Raw genomic sequence first — 14,833 nt, forward strand, 5'->3', positions numbered from 1 at the left:
TACAAAACTGATGAACTGTTTCAACAGTGAGTGCAGGTTTTAAATTAGCAATACTTTATTAACAATAAAACAGATAACAGTCAAACACCATATACATATGAATGAACAATAAAAACTGCACAATCAGATTTGCTTTTATGTATGAAATATGTTGCATATTTCTTGTTGCTATGATACACTTCACAATAAACTGTAGAGCACTGTAAAGGTTTTGCATCATCATCTCTGGGAAGCTCATGTTGTTATTGTCTGTGTGTGTGTGTGTGTGTGTGTGTGTGTGTGTGTGTCTCTGCCAGGTGATAAAGATCCAGTACATAAACAGGAATGCTCACTATGACAACGCCGTCATCTCAGTGGAAGACCACATCAGCTGCAGGTGCCAAGGTCCCACCTCCACCTCCTCCTCCTCCTCCTCCTCCTCCTCCTCTTCATCCTCATCCGTTGCCATCCCTCGTTCCCCCGTCCAGGCCAACCCCAACCCTCCTCCGCCTCCCCCGCAGCAGCCGCCCCCCTCCTCCCATATGCCCCTAAGCCTTCCCCGGCCGGTCCACCCCGCCCCGCCCAAGTCGCACGCCTCCAAGGCCGACCTCCATCGCCATGACGACCTGAAGCACAACCAGCAGCGTTACCACCTGGAGGAGCGCGAGCCGGTGGCCAGGCCGTGGCAGCAGGGCCGGTACACCCAGCTGGCGCACTGGACGCCGTCCAGGGCGCACGGGGCGGGCGGCGGCTGGCCGTCCGAGGCGAGGGCGGAGCCGGGAGCCCAGCAGGCGCCGAGGGAGGGCGCGCATGGCAGCGGGTATGACGGGAGCAGGGAGGAGGGCGGCGCGCACGCTTCACACGGCGCGGGACAGGGGCATCATCCCGATCACGCGCAGAGGCAGCAGCAGCTGTTGCAGTATCAGCAGCAATATCAGTATCACCAACAGCAGCAACACTACCCACAGCAGCCGTATCACCAGTACAACCACGGCGAGGAGCAAGACCTGCGGACGCAATACAGACTCGACACCGCCCAATCAGACAGCGCCTCCCCACCCAGCGGCCCCCCGACCCAGCTGCCCAATCAGAAATCAGAGCGGAAGCCCACTCCTCCCGTAACTGCCAATCAGAAAGACTTAGCCAAAGAGGTGAGCGGTGACAAAAGCCAAAAAGACACAGACGCGACAAATCGCAAACAGACAGAGACTGAAGGAGCCAATCATAAAGAAGGGAACGAGAGGGAGGAGAGCGGCTCGGCCAATAGCGGGGACTCGGTCAGAGCCGAGCCAGCCAATCAGGAGCAACAGGACAAAGACTCTGAGCTGACCAACGGGGAGCGTCCTCTCACGGAGGAGGAGAGGAGGCAGAAGCTCCTCGACGTCGTAGAGAAAGAGGCGGATCAGCAGACACATCATCATCATCCTCATCATCCTCACCCTGCAGATCATCATCATCCTCAGCACAGACCAAAGCCAACCGCACTCAATGCAGGTAATGCACAGCTGTGTGTGTGTGTGTGTGTGTGTGTGTGTGTGTGTGTGTGTGTGTGTGTGAACAGCATTGTACTTCTTTTTTGCCTTTTTATTTGTGCAAGCAAAAACAAAACAATACATATACCCACAAAAAATACATACTCGTGAATTCAAATGCATTACACATAAAGCACCACCCTCAAAACTGGTGTGTTAGTGTGTGTGTGTGTGTGTGTGTGTGTGTGTGAGACAGAGACAGCAGAGAGAGGAACATACCACATATTTTTATGTCGGTAAAAAACTGCACTGTTGCTCTGGTCATGCAGCACAGGATATAAATACAGGATAAATGCATTGTGGAGGATTTGTAATGTAATTGCTCCCATTACACTGAGTTTAGTATTAATGCAGGATGGAAGCAGGCGGGGGGTGACACACTATTACGGACACAACTACAGCAAATCCAGTGGTATTTTGCATTATTATGTGTGTGTGATCACCTAAATTATTAACTGTGCCCCAAAACTGTGGATTGAGGAAGCAACTATGGATCGGGCTCCATCTGTCTATCTGTGTGATTTCTTTTTTTTTTCTTCATCTTTTTATTTCACAATGATTCAGCAACAAAAAAAATGTCCGCTCTGATACGACATCATTAACAGTAATTTGTACAATTTCTTTATTATTATTCTTTATTATTTCCTACCCTCCCCATTACTCCCTAGGGAAACCAAACAGACAGAGAAATAAATAAATAAATAAATAACAAGTACAAAATCAGATAAATACATTGACTTTGTCTTTATTATTATTATTATTATTATTTTATTTATTTTTTGTTCTCCATCTGTATGATTTGTGATCCTCTGCTGGCCTGTTTTGGATGAAACTTGGAGGAATGATGGATTTTGACACTTGGGTCTTGGGCGTTTTGAAAATAAACCTGAGTGGACCACCACAGCGCCACCACCAGGCCAACTCCACGCTCAATATCTGCAACACTGTTCGGTCAAATTCGATGAACCTTCTGGGAACGATTTGTTTTTTACATTGATACCGAGTATTCCCAGTATGGAACTGATTGGATTTCCACAGCGCCACCGTCAGGTCAAAAAGCCTCAAGCAGTAATGTCTCAGACACCACATGAAAAAAAAAGAAAAAGAAAAATAAAAACGGCTACACCCACGGCGACTTGTGGGGGGACATCATGGTCACTTTTGCCTTCTTTTCTCAGCGGTCTGTGACGTAGGAGAGTCAGTGTGAGAGTTTCCCTGACAGGAAGCGGCCCACTGTACATGTATGACTAAACAACATGACCACATGTGTCCTGCTATTCTTCCCCGGCCCCCCGGGGGCTCTGCAGCGAGGGAGAGGGACTTCCCTCTGCCTCACGTCTGAATCACAAACCTGAGGGGAGCCACATTGTTACGGTGCCTCCAAGGCTGCCGGGTGCCCTTCAGCGTACCGAGTGCAGTTCCCACCGCCCTGCATCTGTCCTGCAGCCCCACTGCAGGCGTCCATCCACCGTCATCTAGTCCTTACCGCCGGCCCCCGTGATGAAATTGTGGCTTTATTTAATCATTTGTTCATTTATTTAGCATTTATTATTATTTAGTGTTTGTTGTTTCCCATGATGATGAAATTATTCCTCCGTTCATTCGTTCACCCGTCCATCACAGATGTTATCTTGGGCACCACCGATTGGATTTTGATGATGGAAGAGTATTTTTGGTGGAGTGATTCATCTCACTAAAGTGCTGCAAGATTTTCAGAATTAGACTAAATGGCTGGAGAGAGGCGTCACTGCTCGTTTGTTCGTCAGGTGAAATATCTCCATCTGTACTGACTGGATTTTGGTGAAACGTGTGGAAACGATGCATTTTTACTTTTCCAAGAAAAAGCATAAGCAGAGGCAAAAGAAAAAAAAAAGAAAAAGCAAGCAAACAAAAAACAAATAGACAAACAAATATGTGCCCATATTATTACAATACAATAAAAAAGTAACAGTAAATAAAGTAACAGTAACAGATTAAGATAATGCGATAGTACGAGAATAAGCAATTATAAATTCAAGGTAGAAAAAAAAAAAAAAAAAAGCCAGGAGGGTGGCTGCATTACTCATGGCAGATAACCTCTTCACCGATGCTTTGCTTTGTCTTTATGTTTGTATTTACTCGGTCTCTTTGTGTCTTTCTGCCCCAGCTCTCCCCACGGTGGCCCCCAGCACACCCCCGGCACGTCGGGCCCCGTTCAGACCAGCCTTGCCTCGCCGCAGGAGGAAACACCGCAGCCGCATCAGCAAAGCAGCCATCAGAGCCATGATCATGTAGAGCTGCAGGTGAGAGGACGGAGAGAGATCATGATGTTACCTGAAGCTGGGACAGGGTGGGGGAAACATCCTTCCCTGGTTCCAACTGATGAGTCAATAAAATGTTAAAAATATATACCAACATCAAATTCAGGCACATTTTTATCTATCTGTTGGGGGAAGTAATCATCTGGCCGGTGAATTCTGGGATCCACCCTCCGCTGTGGTGGGTTGACTTCCCTCCTACTGTCAACATGTATGACTCTCAATACCAAGGATGAGTAATATCCAGGGTCAAAGGGAATCTGTGGGTATTTATTTAATTTTTATGTGGTATTTTTGGCTTAAAATCATGTGTGAATCCATGCTTTTGGTTTGGTTTGATTGTTTTGGCACAGGATTACCACAGCTTGACAAAAAAAAAAAAAAAAGTGGAAAAAAAAAAGTGCATTTAATATGAAATTTAAACAGATGGATTCCATTCGGGCCTGGTAACAAGACATGACATCATTACCCAAAAAGGAGAAACAAGTTAATATCCTGACAGAGACGTTCTGTATGAGTGAGACATGGGAAGAGATGACATCTGACAATGAATACAACTGGGATTACCTCATCCCACATGCAGATTTTTTTTTTTTTAAGAAAACAAGATTTTAAGACTGAGTGTGAGACTAAATGACTTTAAGATGGGGATTTTCTGCAATGTAGAACAAGGGGATTCATTCATCAGTGTAGATAAACATGGAGTTAAACAGAGACTGAGTTCATTTAGGGTTAATTCAAAGAGAACGTGTCTTATAAATCCCTGTTTCTCCTCACAGGAACTGGTGAAGCTGTTGGCCGGACATTGCTCCCAAGGAACAGGACGAACTGGAAATGGGGGGGATGTTTTCCATGAATGTCGGACGTTGGGACTGAAGTTGTGGATGGACGGACGCGCAGCCGATGGCCGATGCTGCTGTTGTGAAAGGACAGTTTCAGAGGACGGTGCCATTTCTGCTCCACTCATTAGGACAGCACATTGTCTGCCTGTCGAAGAGCCTCCAACTTCGCAGGAGGTTCTACATGATAACGGTGCAATTTTCCTCTCGGGACCGGAGGACGTTTGTCACACTAAACACTGGATGTCATCTGTGTGAACTAAAAAAAAAAAAAAAAAAAAAAAAAAACCCATCCGCTTTGATCACTGGAAGCTTATTGGACATCTGAGAGTGGAGTGTGGTCTCTTGCATCAGCGGACAGCCATTGATTGGCCGCCCGAATGCGTTTAACTTTTCCTGATTGGTTTGCAAATTGAAAACGGGACTTGATTGGTCTAGAACAACTGGTGTTTAACGCCTCGTTGAGACTCGGCAACTGGCTGTTTTGGCTAAACTCGGAGTTGAAGTCGACTGAAGATGACTCGAGAGCGAGAAATGCGATGTGGAAAACTTAATGGTTTATACTGGGATTTCTACACTGGTAACTGGAAACAGGCTCTGTACTGTAATGTGTGGACGGTGGAAGCGAAGGAAAGTGCAGCTCTAGGCCTCCAAGCCAAACATTACTGTTATCCTACAATGTCTGAATCTAACGTAACCTAACACTGGAGTAGCCATACACTGATCATACAACATTGACCTAGAGACGTACTCTGCCGTGTACTGTAGCTTAATGTACTGGAAAATAGAAACGATAACGTGCTCATTTTGTACTACTGCCAGATCAAATGAAATAACAACCAAATGCCTGCCTAGATAATGAGCTATGAGTAACCACGTAAACCAAGTCCCAAGGACCTGGCTTTTAGAAATCGCTGTGAGCAAGTTATAGCCAACACTGTATGTATAAACGCTTTTAGAAAATGATTTCTGGGGAAAAAAACAAAACAAAACAAAACAATACAAAACAAAACAAAACAGAACAACTTTATTTCTTAACTTATTTAAAAAAGGAGGATGTGAGATCCTCCCATTCTCAAGTGTAATTATTGTTGCCGACGTTGTTTCGGTTGGTTGTACACTGTTATTGTCATGAATGTTATTTTTAATATAAAGTAAAAAAATGTTCAAGAAATATAAGACATGTCTTTGTCTATATTTGTGTGTTTTCCTTCCCTCTCCAATGAGATTTCGAGTGTGTGTGTCTGCAAGTGTGCATCCATACACAAGTGTGTGTGTGACAATGCAACTGTGTGTATTTTTTGTGCATGTGCTTAACAGTGTTTGTGTGTGTGCATGCATACATCTTTGCATGCATGTGGATGTATGTGCATGTATAATGTGTGTGTGTGTGTGTTTACATTTGCACTCCGATAGTACACTCATTACCCTTCGTCTAATCTTTGCCTATGACTGCATGTCCTGCGAGTCTGTCACTCAGGGCAACGCTGGGGTCAGATATGTCTGGTTACTATAGCAACCGGCTGCCAGGCGCGTCAACAGAGAAGTATCGAATGGTGAAAGAGAGATAGGGCGGGGGTGACAGTCCAGGAATGGACAGAAGATGAATGAGAGAGAGAGAGAGAGAGAAAGGGAGAAAGAGAGGGGAGGCCCATTTGGGACAGATTGAGTCAAAACATCACAGCAAAGTGAGAAGAAGAAGAAGAAGAAGAAGAAGAAGGAGGAGGAGTCAGGAAATTTAAAAAAAAAAGAATAATAAAAAACAGAGAAAGAATGGCAACATGTTCTCCTTCCTCAAAGAATATGACTATAAGAGGGAAGCAGAGAGTGAGAGAGGGAATTTGAGAGCGAGTTAAAAATGTCATTCTCTTGTGCAACGGGGCTTCCCCTGCGAGGCTAAAAGGGTCAGCAGATTCTCTTCTTTGAGAATGATGAGTCAGCATGTACTGTACCAAGCCCTGAGGTACACACACACACACACACACACACACACAAACATTTACAGGCTGCCTCAGCATGGTAGATATTTGCCATGAAGACGGGATGCAGACAAGCTGCTGTTGTCACCTCACAGCTGCAGGTTGTGGTGTGACACGCTCCTCTGTGGACTGAGAAACCCTGGATAACGTCACCGACACATCAGGCTATAAACAAGGCTGTTTGTGTAACCAGGTTAAAAGTGGGCATTACTGAAATGGTCCCTCCTGGTTTTGGCGTGCATTTTGCAGTCTGGGATATTTAAAAGACGGCTCTCTGTGGGAAAAGATGTCACCACAAAACCAGCACTGGCTCAGTCCTGCTCGTCTGGGTCTGGGACTCAGTACAAATCAAGCACTTATTTAGAAACTTTAATTTGCATCGGCCCACACATGCATTAGCAGCCCTGTGGGTGCAGCTGATGCCAGGATGGAGGGCGGGGCCACCAATATGACCAGCCAATCAGGTTGGGTGGCACCATCCCCGGCTCACTGATGATGCGTGTTAGATTATAGCCGGGGTGTCAAACTGGTGGCTGCAGGTTCTCACTCCAACCAAAAACTCCACCAGGTGATGAGATCCTTCTGTCTGCTTCACCAGGTGAGTGAAATCACCTGGTGGAGATTTTGGTTGGAATGAAAACGTGCCCTCGTACAAGAGCAGCCCTGAAAAATAAGTTACCCTAATGATTTCCTCCTAATTATCTTTAATTTAAATGCCACAGTTCGTCATCTAATTTTACCAAAAAATATGAATGAAAATACCCCCCCTATAAGGCAGGAAGTGGGATGCAGCATTAACGTGTTGCCTGACCCTGCGTACTCAGAAACCTCAGTTCTCGTGCATTCGGTCAGCCGTCAGGTTTCCCTCACAACCTGATGTTCCCCGGCCTGTTATCGTTCCCAAGCTTCGCTCCTTGAAGTAAAACTATATATTCAGGTTCAGGTTCAGGTTACTTTATTCGTACCCGTAGGTAGATTTGTCCTGCAGTGAGTCGTCCAAACACACATACACAACCAAACATTGCATCATACAAACACAATAACCAGAAACCATGGTTATAAAGTGCTACATAGGTGAAGGCTCCACCAATAAACACACGGATTTCCTAAAACACAAAATGACGAGGGGGAAATTAGTTTAAAACAAGAATACCAATAGTTCAAAAACCCGGATACTAAAATACAATCAGATAAAAAAGATTAAAAATACATGAATAAATAAATAAATAATGAATAAATAAGGCCTGTGCACGGTATGTAGTTATAGCTTGTCCGGCTCAATGATGGCAGCAGGAACAAAACTGTTCCTATAAATAATGATAATAATAATAATAATAAACTTTATTTATATAGCACTTTTCATACAGAATGCAGCTCAAAGTGCTTCACATAAAAAGAATAAAAATAAGATATGTATACATATATATACATATACATACACACTGATAGATAAATACAACAAATAACAAATAAACAAATAAATAATTGAGAACCTCAACAGCAGGAATAAAAGGGGATAAACGAGAAAAGTAAGAGGTAGTGTGTTACATTAAAACATAGGAAACGCAGCTAAAAATCTGAAGTAAAAAAAAAAAAAAAATCAGACATGAATAAGAATAGAAATGCCTTAAAATGGATTAAAATATTGAGTAAAATCATACTATAAAAAGGCATGGTTAAAAAGATACGTTTTTAGGCGTCGTTTGAAGATTTCAAGAGAGACTGCCTCTCTAATGTCTTTGGGTAAGGTGTTCCAGAGTTTGGGTGCGTAATTGAAAAATGCTGCATGTCCAGTTATCTTTTGGGAGTGTGTATGGCTCTCGAGCAGTCCTGAAGAGGATGATCTGAGGGTTCGTGAGGGAGCATAAGGAGTCAAGGAGTCTCTGATGTAGCTCGGGCCTGATCCGTATAAAGTTTCGTCTTACATTTAGGGACCAAATACGTCCGTCTGGAGGGGAGAAGCTGGAAGTCACATTGTGTGTATTGTGGTCATTGTGCCAGTTTCCTTATCCGCTCTCTGTTCCTGCACATGCACTCACCTAAAAAGTTGTTCAAAAACCCCAGTGAAGATTTCCATATCACGATAATTGTGTTTCAGCAGAAATGTACCTGTGTGAACCAGGTTTCTCTTACTCTCTTCACCGTATTTTGGAAACCTGGTTTCTCGTTTGCTCGGCGCTTCAGAAATCTGCTTATTGTCGCACGAGGGGAATAAATCGATTACCAAACGGCATGTGAATGACACGGACTGTCAGTCTCCTCTCTTCTGAACTGGTCCCTCTTTCCTCTCTGGTTCTTCTGCTCTCCTCTGGAAGTCATGACCTGAGGCTGTGGTTCTCCAGCCAATAGGCATCTAGGTGTGAGGTCGTGTGGTGTAATGAGCCAATGAGGGTGAGCCAAAGTTCAGCCGGGTCACTGGGGCCAGACAGACTCCCAGCACTGAGATACAGGTGTGTGTGTGTGTGTGTGTGTGTGTGTGTGTACAGTATTGAGTCTAAGAGAGTGCACTACTGTATGTGTGTTTTTGGGCCACTCCAGCTTGTGCCTGTGTGTGTATTTTCATTTCATTGCCTGTGTGTGGGTGCACCTGCGCACATGGCTGTCTGCCATGCCTGCGGTGTCCCTCTGACGAGTGTGTGCGAGGGTGTGCGTGTGTGTGTGAAACAAATGGAGAGTGTGTTTTTTGGCATGGTGGCCACATGCTAGGGGGCTTAATGAGCTGGCAGCTGGCAGCCAATCAGGGTCACCGGCAGTCTCCGAGGTCACACGCCCGCGTCATGTGTAAACACTGTGGTTGGCCCACCCACATCTGACACACACCTGACAGGACACACAAACACACACACACACACACACACACACACAAACACACACACACACAAACACACACACATACATTCTGACAGGAGAGGTCACAGTAATGGCAGCCATAACACCAACACACACACTTGTACTTGCTTGTACTTAAACACAGACAGAATACACAGTCATACACATACACAGACATATGCACACCTTCATGACTCATGTGTGTGTGTGTGTGTGTGTGTGTGTGTGTGTTTGTGTGGTTGATACCATCAATCTGACCTGAGGGAAGACCAGACGTGATTCCCTTGAAGATGAGTCACGATGAGGTTGCAAGAGTTGAACTTGCACACACACACACACACACACACACACAATACAGACTGATATAAACAAAGACTTTCTCCACTCTCTGCCGCTGACAAATGATCAAAGTATCATTTGGCTTATCCTGATTCATGGTGCCAATAAAGTCTCACTGTCAGATTATTTGACCACAGACACTCACACACACTGTATTCTGTTGTTACCTGGTCGATCAATGACATTTTCATTTTGCAAGTCACAAGATACCCCCCCATCTCGGCTGTTATTTGATTACATGGCGGGACAATGTGTGGAAAGTTAGGAATTTTAGCTGTAAAGCCCCAATCTTTAAGTTGTAGTTTGATTATTGGATGTGTTGGTATATTTTGGTGATAGGGGTGTTTAAACAAATCATATTCCAGCCCCTGTAAATGTGGGTCAGCATGACGGGCTCATCTGAAGTCTTCGCCGTAATTTGCCTCCATACCAGTTAAGGACACATGAAGAACCAGCTGAATATGAGCGTCAGTCCCTCAGTTCATTCTGTTATGCTCGGCTTTCCGAGCATGAACTATTGTTGGCTGGCAGATGTCAACATCTGTCTCGTTACACACCTCCCATGAGCCCCTGTGTTTCGAGGCTGGCTCCTGTAATTGGTTCAAATTATGTTCTTACAGTTCTCAGATGACTGCGGCTCACATTTTCAGGAATCTTAGCGCGGTTATTTGATGCCACCTGAGTTTGAATTACGTTTTTTGCTTCTTTTTTTTTCCACCAAAAAAGCCCCAGATTTTTTGGAGGAGGAAGATGTAGAAGTCAACACTTTGTTGATGCTTGTTTGCTGCTGTGATGGTGCATCTGGATTTGGAGAAGAGAAGCATGCAGGCTGAGACTGAAGTTGCTAGAAAAAAAAAAAAAAGAAAGAGGAGATGGCATTTTTGATGACTGACCCCTTGGTAGAACAATCTAATTATTTGTACAGTTGCTTACTTTCAGAGTAAAACTCCACTCCAGTGGTTCCCAAGAACTTGTGGGTCAGTATCTCAGCAGTCCCTTGCAGGAGCCATCATCAGACACTCAACCCCTGGGGCAAAAGAGGGATTGGCACCACCCGGATTCTTGCTTCTTCGAAAATGTCCCTGTACCTGCACTGCAAAAACTCAAAATCTTACCAAGATTATTTGTCTTATTTCAAGTCAAAATATCTCATTACACTTAAAATAAAACATGATCACCTCAGACGTAACTTGTTTTTAGACAACTGTCTCTTGTTCCAAGTGAAAATTTGCTTGTTTCATTGGCAAAATTTGTTTCTTGTTTCTAGCTAATTTTCACTTATTTCATGTGAATTTTCACTTTTTCCACTGGCAAATTTTGCCAATGAAACAAGCAAATTTTCACTTGTTTCAAGTGAATTTTCACTTGAAACAAGTGAAAACTGTCTAAAAACAATTTACTTTTGAGGTGATCATGTCTTATTTTAAGTGTAATGAGATACTTTGACTAGAAATAAGACATTTTGACTTGAAATAAGACAAATAATCTTGGTAAGATTTTGCATTTTTGCAGTGTGGCCAAATAAACCAAACTAAACAACTTAAAACTCACTCATGTTAATGTTCAGGTGTTGTGACCCGGTATGCAGCGAGCTAAAAATGCCTTGTGAGGCGGCAGGAGCGGTGGACGCTGCTTCTGCAGACCGGTGTTCAAGTTCTGGTTCAAGTGAGAGACGCGTTTGTTCTATTAGTAACAAATTTAGCATTTACCACTTCATCACGTTAACCATGACCTGTTCCTAACCGTAACCACGATGACAAACCTTCTCTCACTAAAGTAGTTTTGGTGACTAATGAAGCAAACAAAAGACACAAAAGTTGCTTAAATAGGTACAGAGTTAATGTTAGCTAGAATTTGTGCATGTGCAGTTATTATCAGTCACATGATGTTGATGCAAACTCCACCACATTGGCTTTAAGTCTAAATGCTGATATGCAACAGGTTTTTTGGTTCAGGGATGTTGACATTTCAGTGTATTTGTTGGATTGCAGAAATATAAAACGGTGAATGGGTTGGTTTCAATACCTGACTCTGAAATTCACTGTCTCATACCTCTCCTCTCCTCTCTCTCTCTCTCTCTCTCTCTCTCTCTCTCTCCCTCTCGCCCTTTAAGTCTCATTGTGACAGACTGTGTCAATATTATCTGTCTGTCCCAAGAGGGAAGTGAATCTTCCTTGCACCGTTTGTTTCGCTCTCCGGAGGAAAACCAAACGACCACCCCACCCCACTGAGAACACACACACACACGCACACACACACACACACACACACACACACACACACACACAGTCTCCTTCTGCCACAATAGTGTTGTCATGTAGTGAGAGTGTGTTTGTATGGGCTGGGCTGCTAGTTTGGTCTCCATCTTGTTTGCTGTGGCTCCTCGTGTGTCTCCGTCTCCCCGCTCTTTGTCTTCATGCCAGCCTCTGTCTCGGGATGCCCACGTGCACGCCCACACGCACATAACTGTAACACACACAACTGTGCTTCTGAAGCACTGGGACAAAACACACTTGGCCTTTACTGCAAAAATGTTCCAATCTCCTATTAGTCTTCCATTTTGTCTTAAAACCTTTTTTTTCCCTTAAAACAAGAGAAAAAATCTGCCAGTGGGATGAGATAATCCCACTTGTTTCCAATTTAGTTCCAACTGTTTTAAGATTTTTCTCTGGGAACAAGTATAAATATGTTGAATCAAGGCAGAATAAGGCAGATCAGCCCATCAGGATCGGGAAAATGACATTTAAGCCGAGAAAATTCAGGAAACAGCACTGGAAACAAGTGCCACTATCTCATCCAAGTTTTTTCACTTAAGCAATATTACATGCATTTTCTTCGTTTATTCGGTTTCGTTACATAAAATGACCCCTTGCAATGTGAGCGTCATCACTAGGTTTTCTTTCCACCACACAGTTTACAGCGACTCTCTGAAGCCTCTTGACTCCAGCTTCATTCAGAGCGTCTCTGAATCCACACATGATGCAGATAAATTTATTCATATTTCAGATTATTTGCCAGTGACAAAAAGTTCATTCAAAGCAGCTTACCTTTTTCAAATTTGGGGTCAGAGACAAAATAATCCAAATAATCCAACATGAGCCTTGCGAGAGTTTAATGTATCCCTCGTTTTCATCCCAAAAACATATTTTCACCTTAACTTTGGTAACTTTTATACAACCAAGCTGCCGTGAAGCAGGACTGACTTCTTTTCATTTATGAGTTTGAGCTCTCAACACCCTCTAATGGACAGAAACTGCTTTAGCACAGCTTTCGGAAAAACAAGATTTTTACACAGAATATGAGCCTAAATGTCTCGAGGGGACGAGGAAGAGGTGAAGAAGAAGTTGTTGGCAGTTTTAGGGGATTTGGTCACAAACCAAGAATCTGTGTTTGACTGTATCAAGTCTTTCAAAGCCGTTCATTTCAAATCTACAGACATATACTCACACATACAGTCACACACACACACACACACACACACAAAGCCGCTCTTTAGCTCCACATTTGTCAGCGTTTTACTTCCACACACAATAGCTCGGTGCTCGGTCGTCCCTCTCGGCTCCCAGCACTATTTCCTGTTATTATCTTACAGGGAACTGAAGTCATAATTTCTGTATGAGTGTGAGACGCAGAAAATCAATACACAGAACAATCTTTTTTTTTTTTTTCTTTCTTCTGTCTGTCACTCTAACAGCTATTTTTACATTCCTCGGACACAGAAGTTGCACTTTCTGGCTTCATGTCTGCTGTTCACCCCCAATGGAAAATGTTTGGAAAACTCTGCAGGATAAAGGACCGTTATGGCATTTTATGTAATGAAAACTCCAATCTCAGACATTCTTACAGTGTTATCATCAATCTGTGACGTCTGGTGAGCTGTGATGATGGCAGCCTGGAGGGCCTCTCATGGCTGCAGTGATTCAAAACCTTTGAAAATGGTGCAAACTCCTGGTTTTCCTCGCACCGGAGAGCGGCAGGTATGCCTTTGCAGAGATGAGCACTGCTAGTTTTTTGGTGTGCCCACTTTCAAACTGTCTCCTCTACTTCTGCAGTGACCTTCAGTAACCTCCAGAGGCTGGATGTGACTTTGGTGCATTCAGCTGTAGGTGGACAGAGCAAAAATGACAGTGATAACACAGTTAGGGATTTTTACACCAGAGAAGCTGGTATCACAGCCTCTTCTGCGATGGATTTCTGTCTGCGTGATCAGGGGTGCCGTTTATGGGGGAAAAGTTAGGACAATCCCAAGGGCCCTTGCCTGACAGGGGCCCCAAAAAAAGGTTAAAACTAATATAAAATTATAAACCACCATCGAGTAAATACATTTTTTTTTTTTCATGGGGCCCAAAATTCCTGGCAGCGCCCCTGTGCGGGATTACCAAACAAGATTTTGCGAGACTGACACCAAAATGTGACATATTTTAGATAATGGGTTTAAAGTTTGACCATTTTAAAACACACCAAAAGTTGAATGGGCCTTTTGCCGGTGTTAAGGTTGTGCAACTCTGTGCAACAATGTGGTCGGTAGAAAAATCAGCTATTAGGCCGAATATTATTATCAATAACAGCGATGCTGAATGAATATATTTGCTATAAGCATCATGCTCCAAAAGAAAAAAAAAACATTTGTAAGAGCTGTGGTGAGAAAGAAAAACATACGGTTCACCTCAGTGGTACAGCTTGGTGAACCGCTGACTGCAGGATAATGGTTTTCAGTTTCAATATGCCTTGAAACTTCCATTGAACTCCACTGAAATTGTGCTGGAAGTACCTCGATGTGACATGACGGTGTTTGGCCAGTTATCCACAGGAGAAAGAAAAAAAACACCACCAAACAAAAACATTGACCCAGAAATATAATATTCACCACAGGTAATTTTTTTTCTAACAAAGTTAAATTGTTTTTGGGAGGACTTTTCCTTTGATGAGTTTCACTTTATTTCTGTCTGTCCTCTTGGGCCATCATTAGGACATTAAGCAGTTTAAAAGCTGTTTTCCAATATGGAGATGTGAATATGCAGCAAAATGGGATTATGTAA

General features: G+C 43.6%; 1 protein-coding gene across 3 annotated transcripts in view; it reads left to right on the plus strand.

Moving 5' to 3' along the window:
• The window catches only part of pdgfba (platelet-derived growth factor beta polypeptide a), a 42,554-nt gene extending 36,728 nt beyond the window's left edge, over window positions 1–5,826 (plus strand). For all 3 annotated transcript variants that reach the window (XM_030054961.1, XM_030054952.1, XM_030054970.1), the window contains 3 exons: window positions 297–1,473; window positions 3,658–3,793; window positions 4,588–5,826. In XM_030054961.1, coding sequence (XP_029910821.1) covers window positions 297–1,473; window positions 3,658–3,785 — 1,305 coding nt within the window. In that variant the 3' untranslated portion in view covers window positions 3,786–3,793; window positions 4,588–5,826. The remainder of the gene's footprint in view (window positions 1–296; window positions 1,474–3,657; window positions 3,794–4,587) is intronic.
• The last annotated feature ends 9,007 nt before the right edge of the window (window positions 5,827–14,833 follow it).

The sequence above is a fragment of the Myripristis murdjan genome, chromosome 1, assembly GCF_902150065.1.
Source record: "Myripristis murdjan chromosome 1, fMyrMur1.1, whole genome shotgun sequence".
Taxonomy (NCBI): Eukaryota; Metazoa; Chordata; class Actinopteri; order Holocentriformes; family Holocentridae; genus Myripristis; species Myripristis murdjan.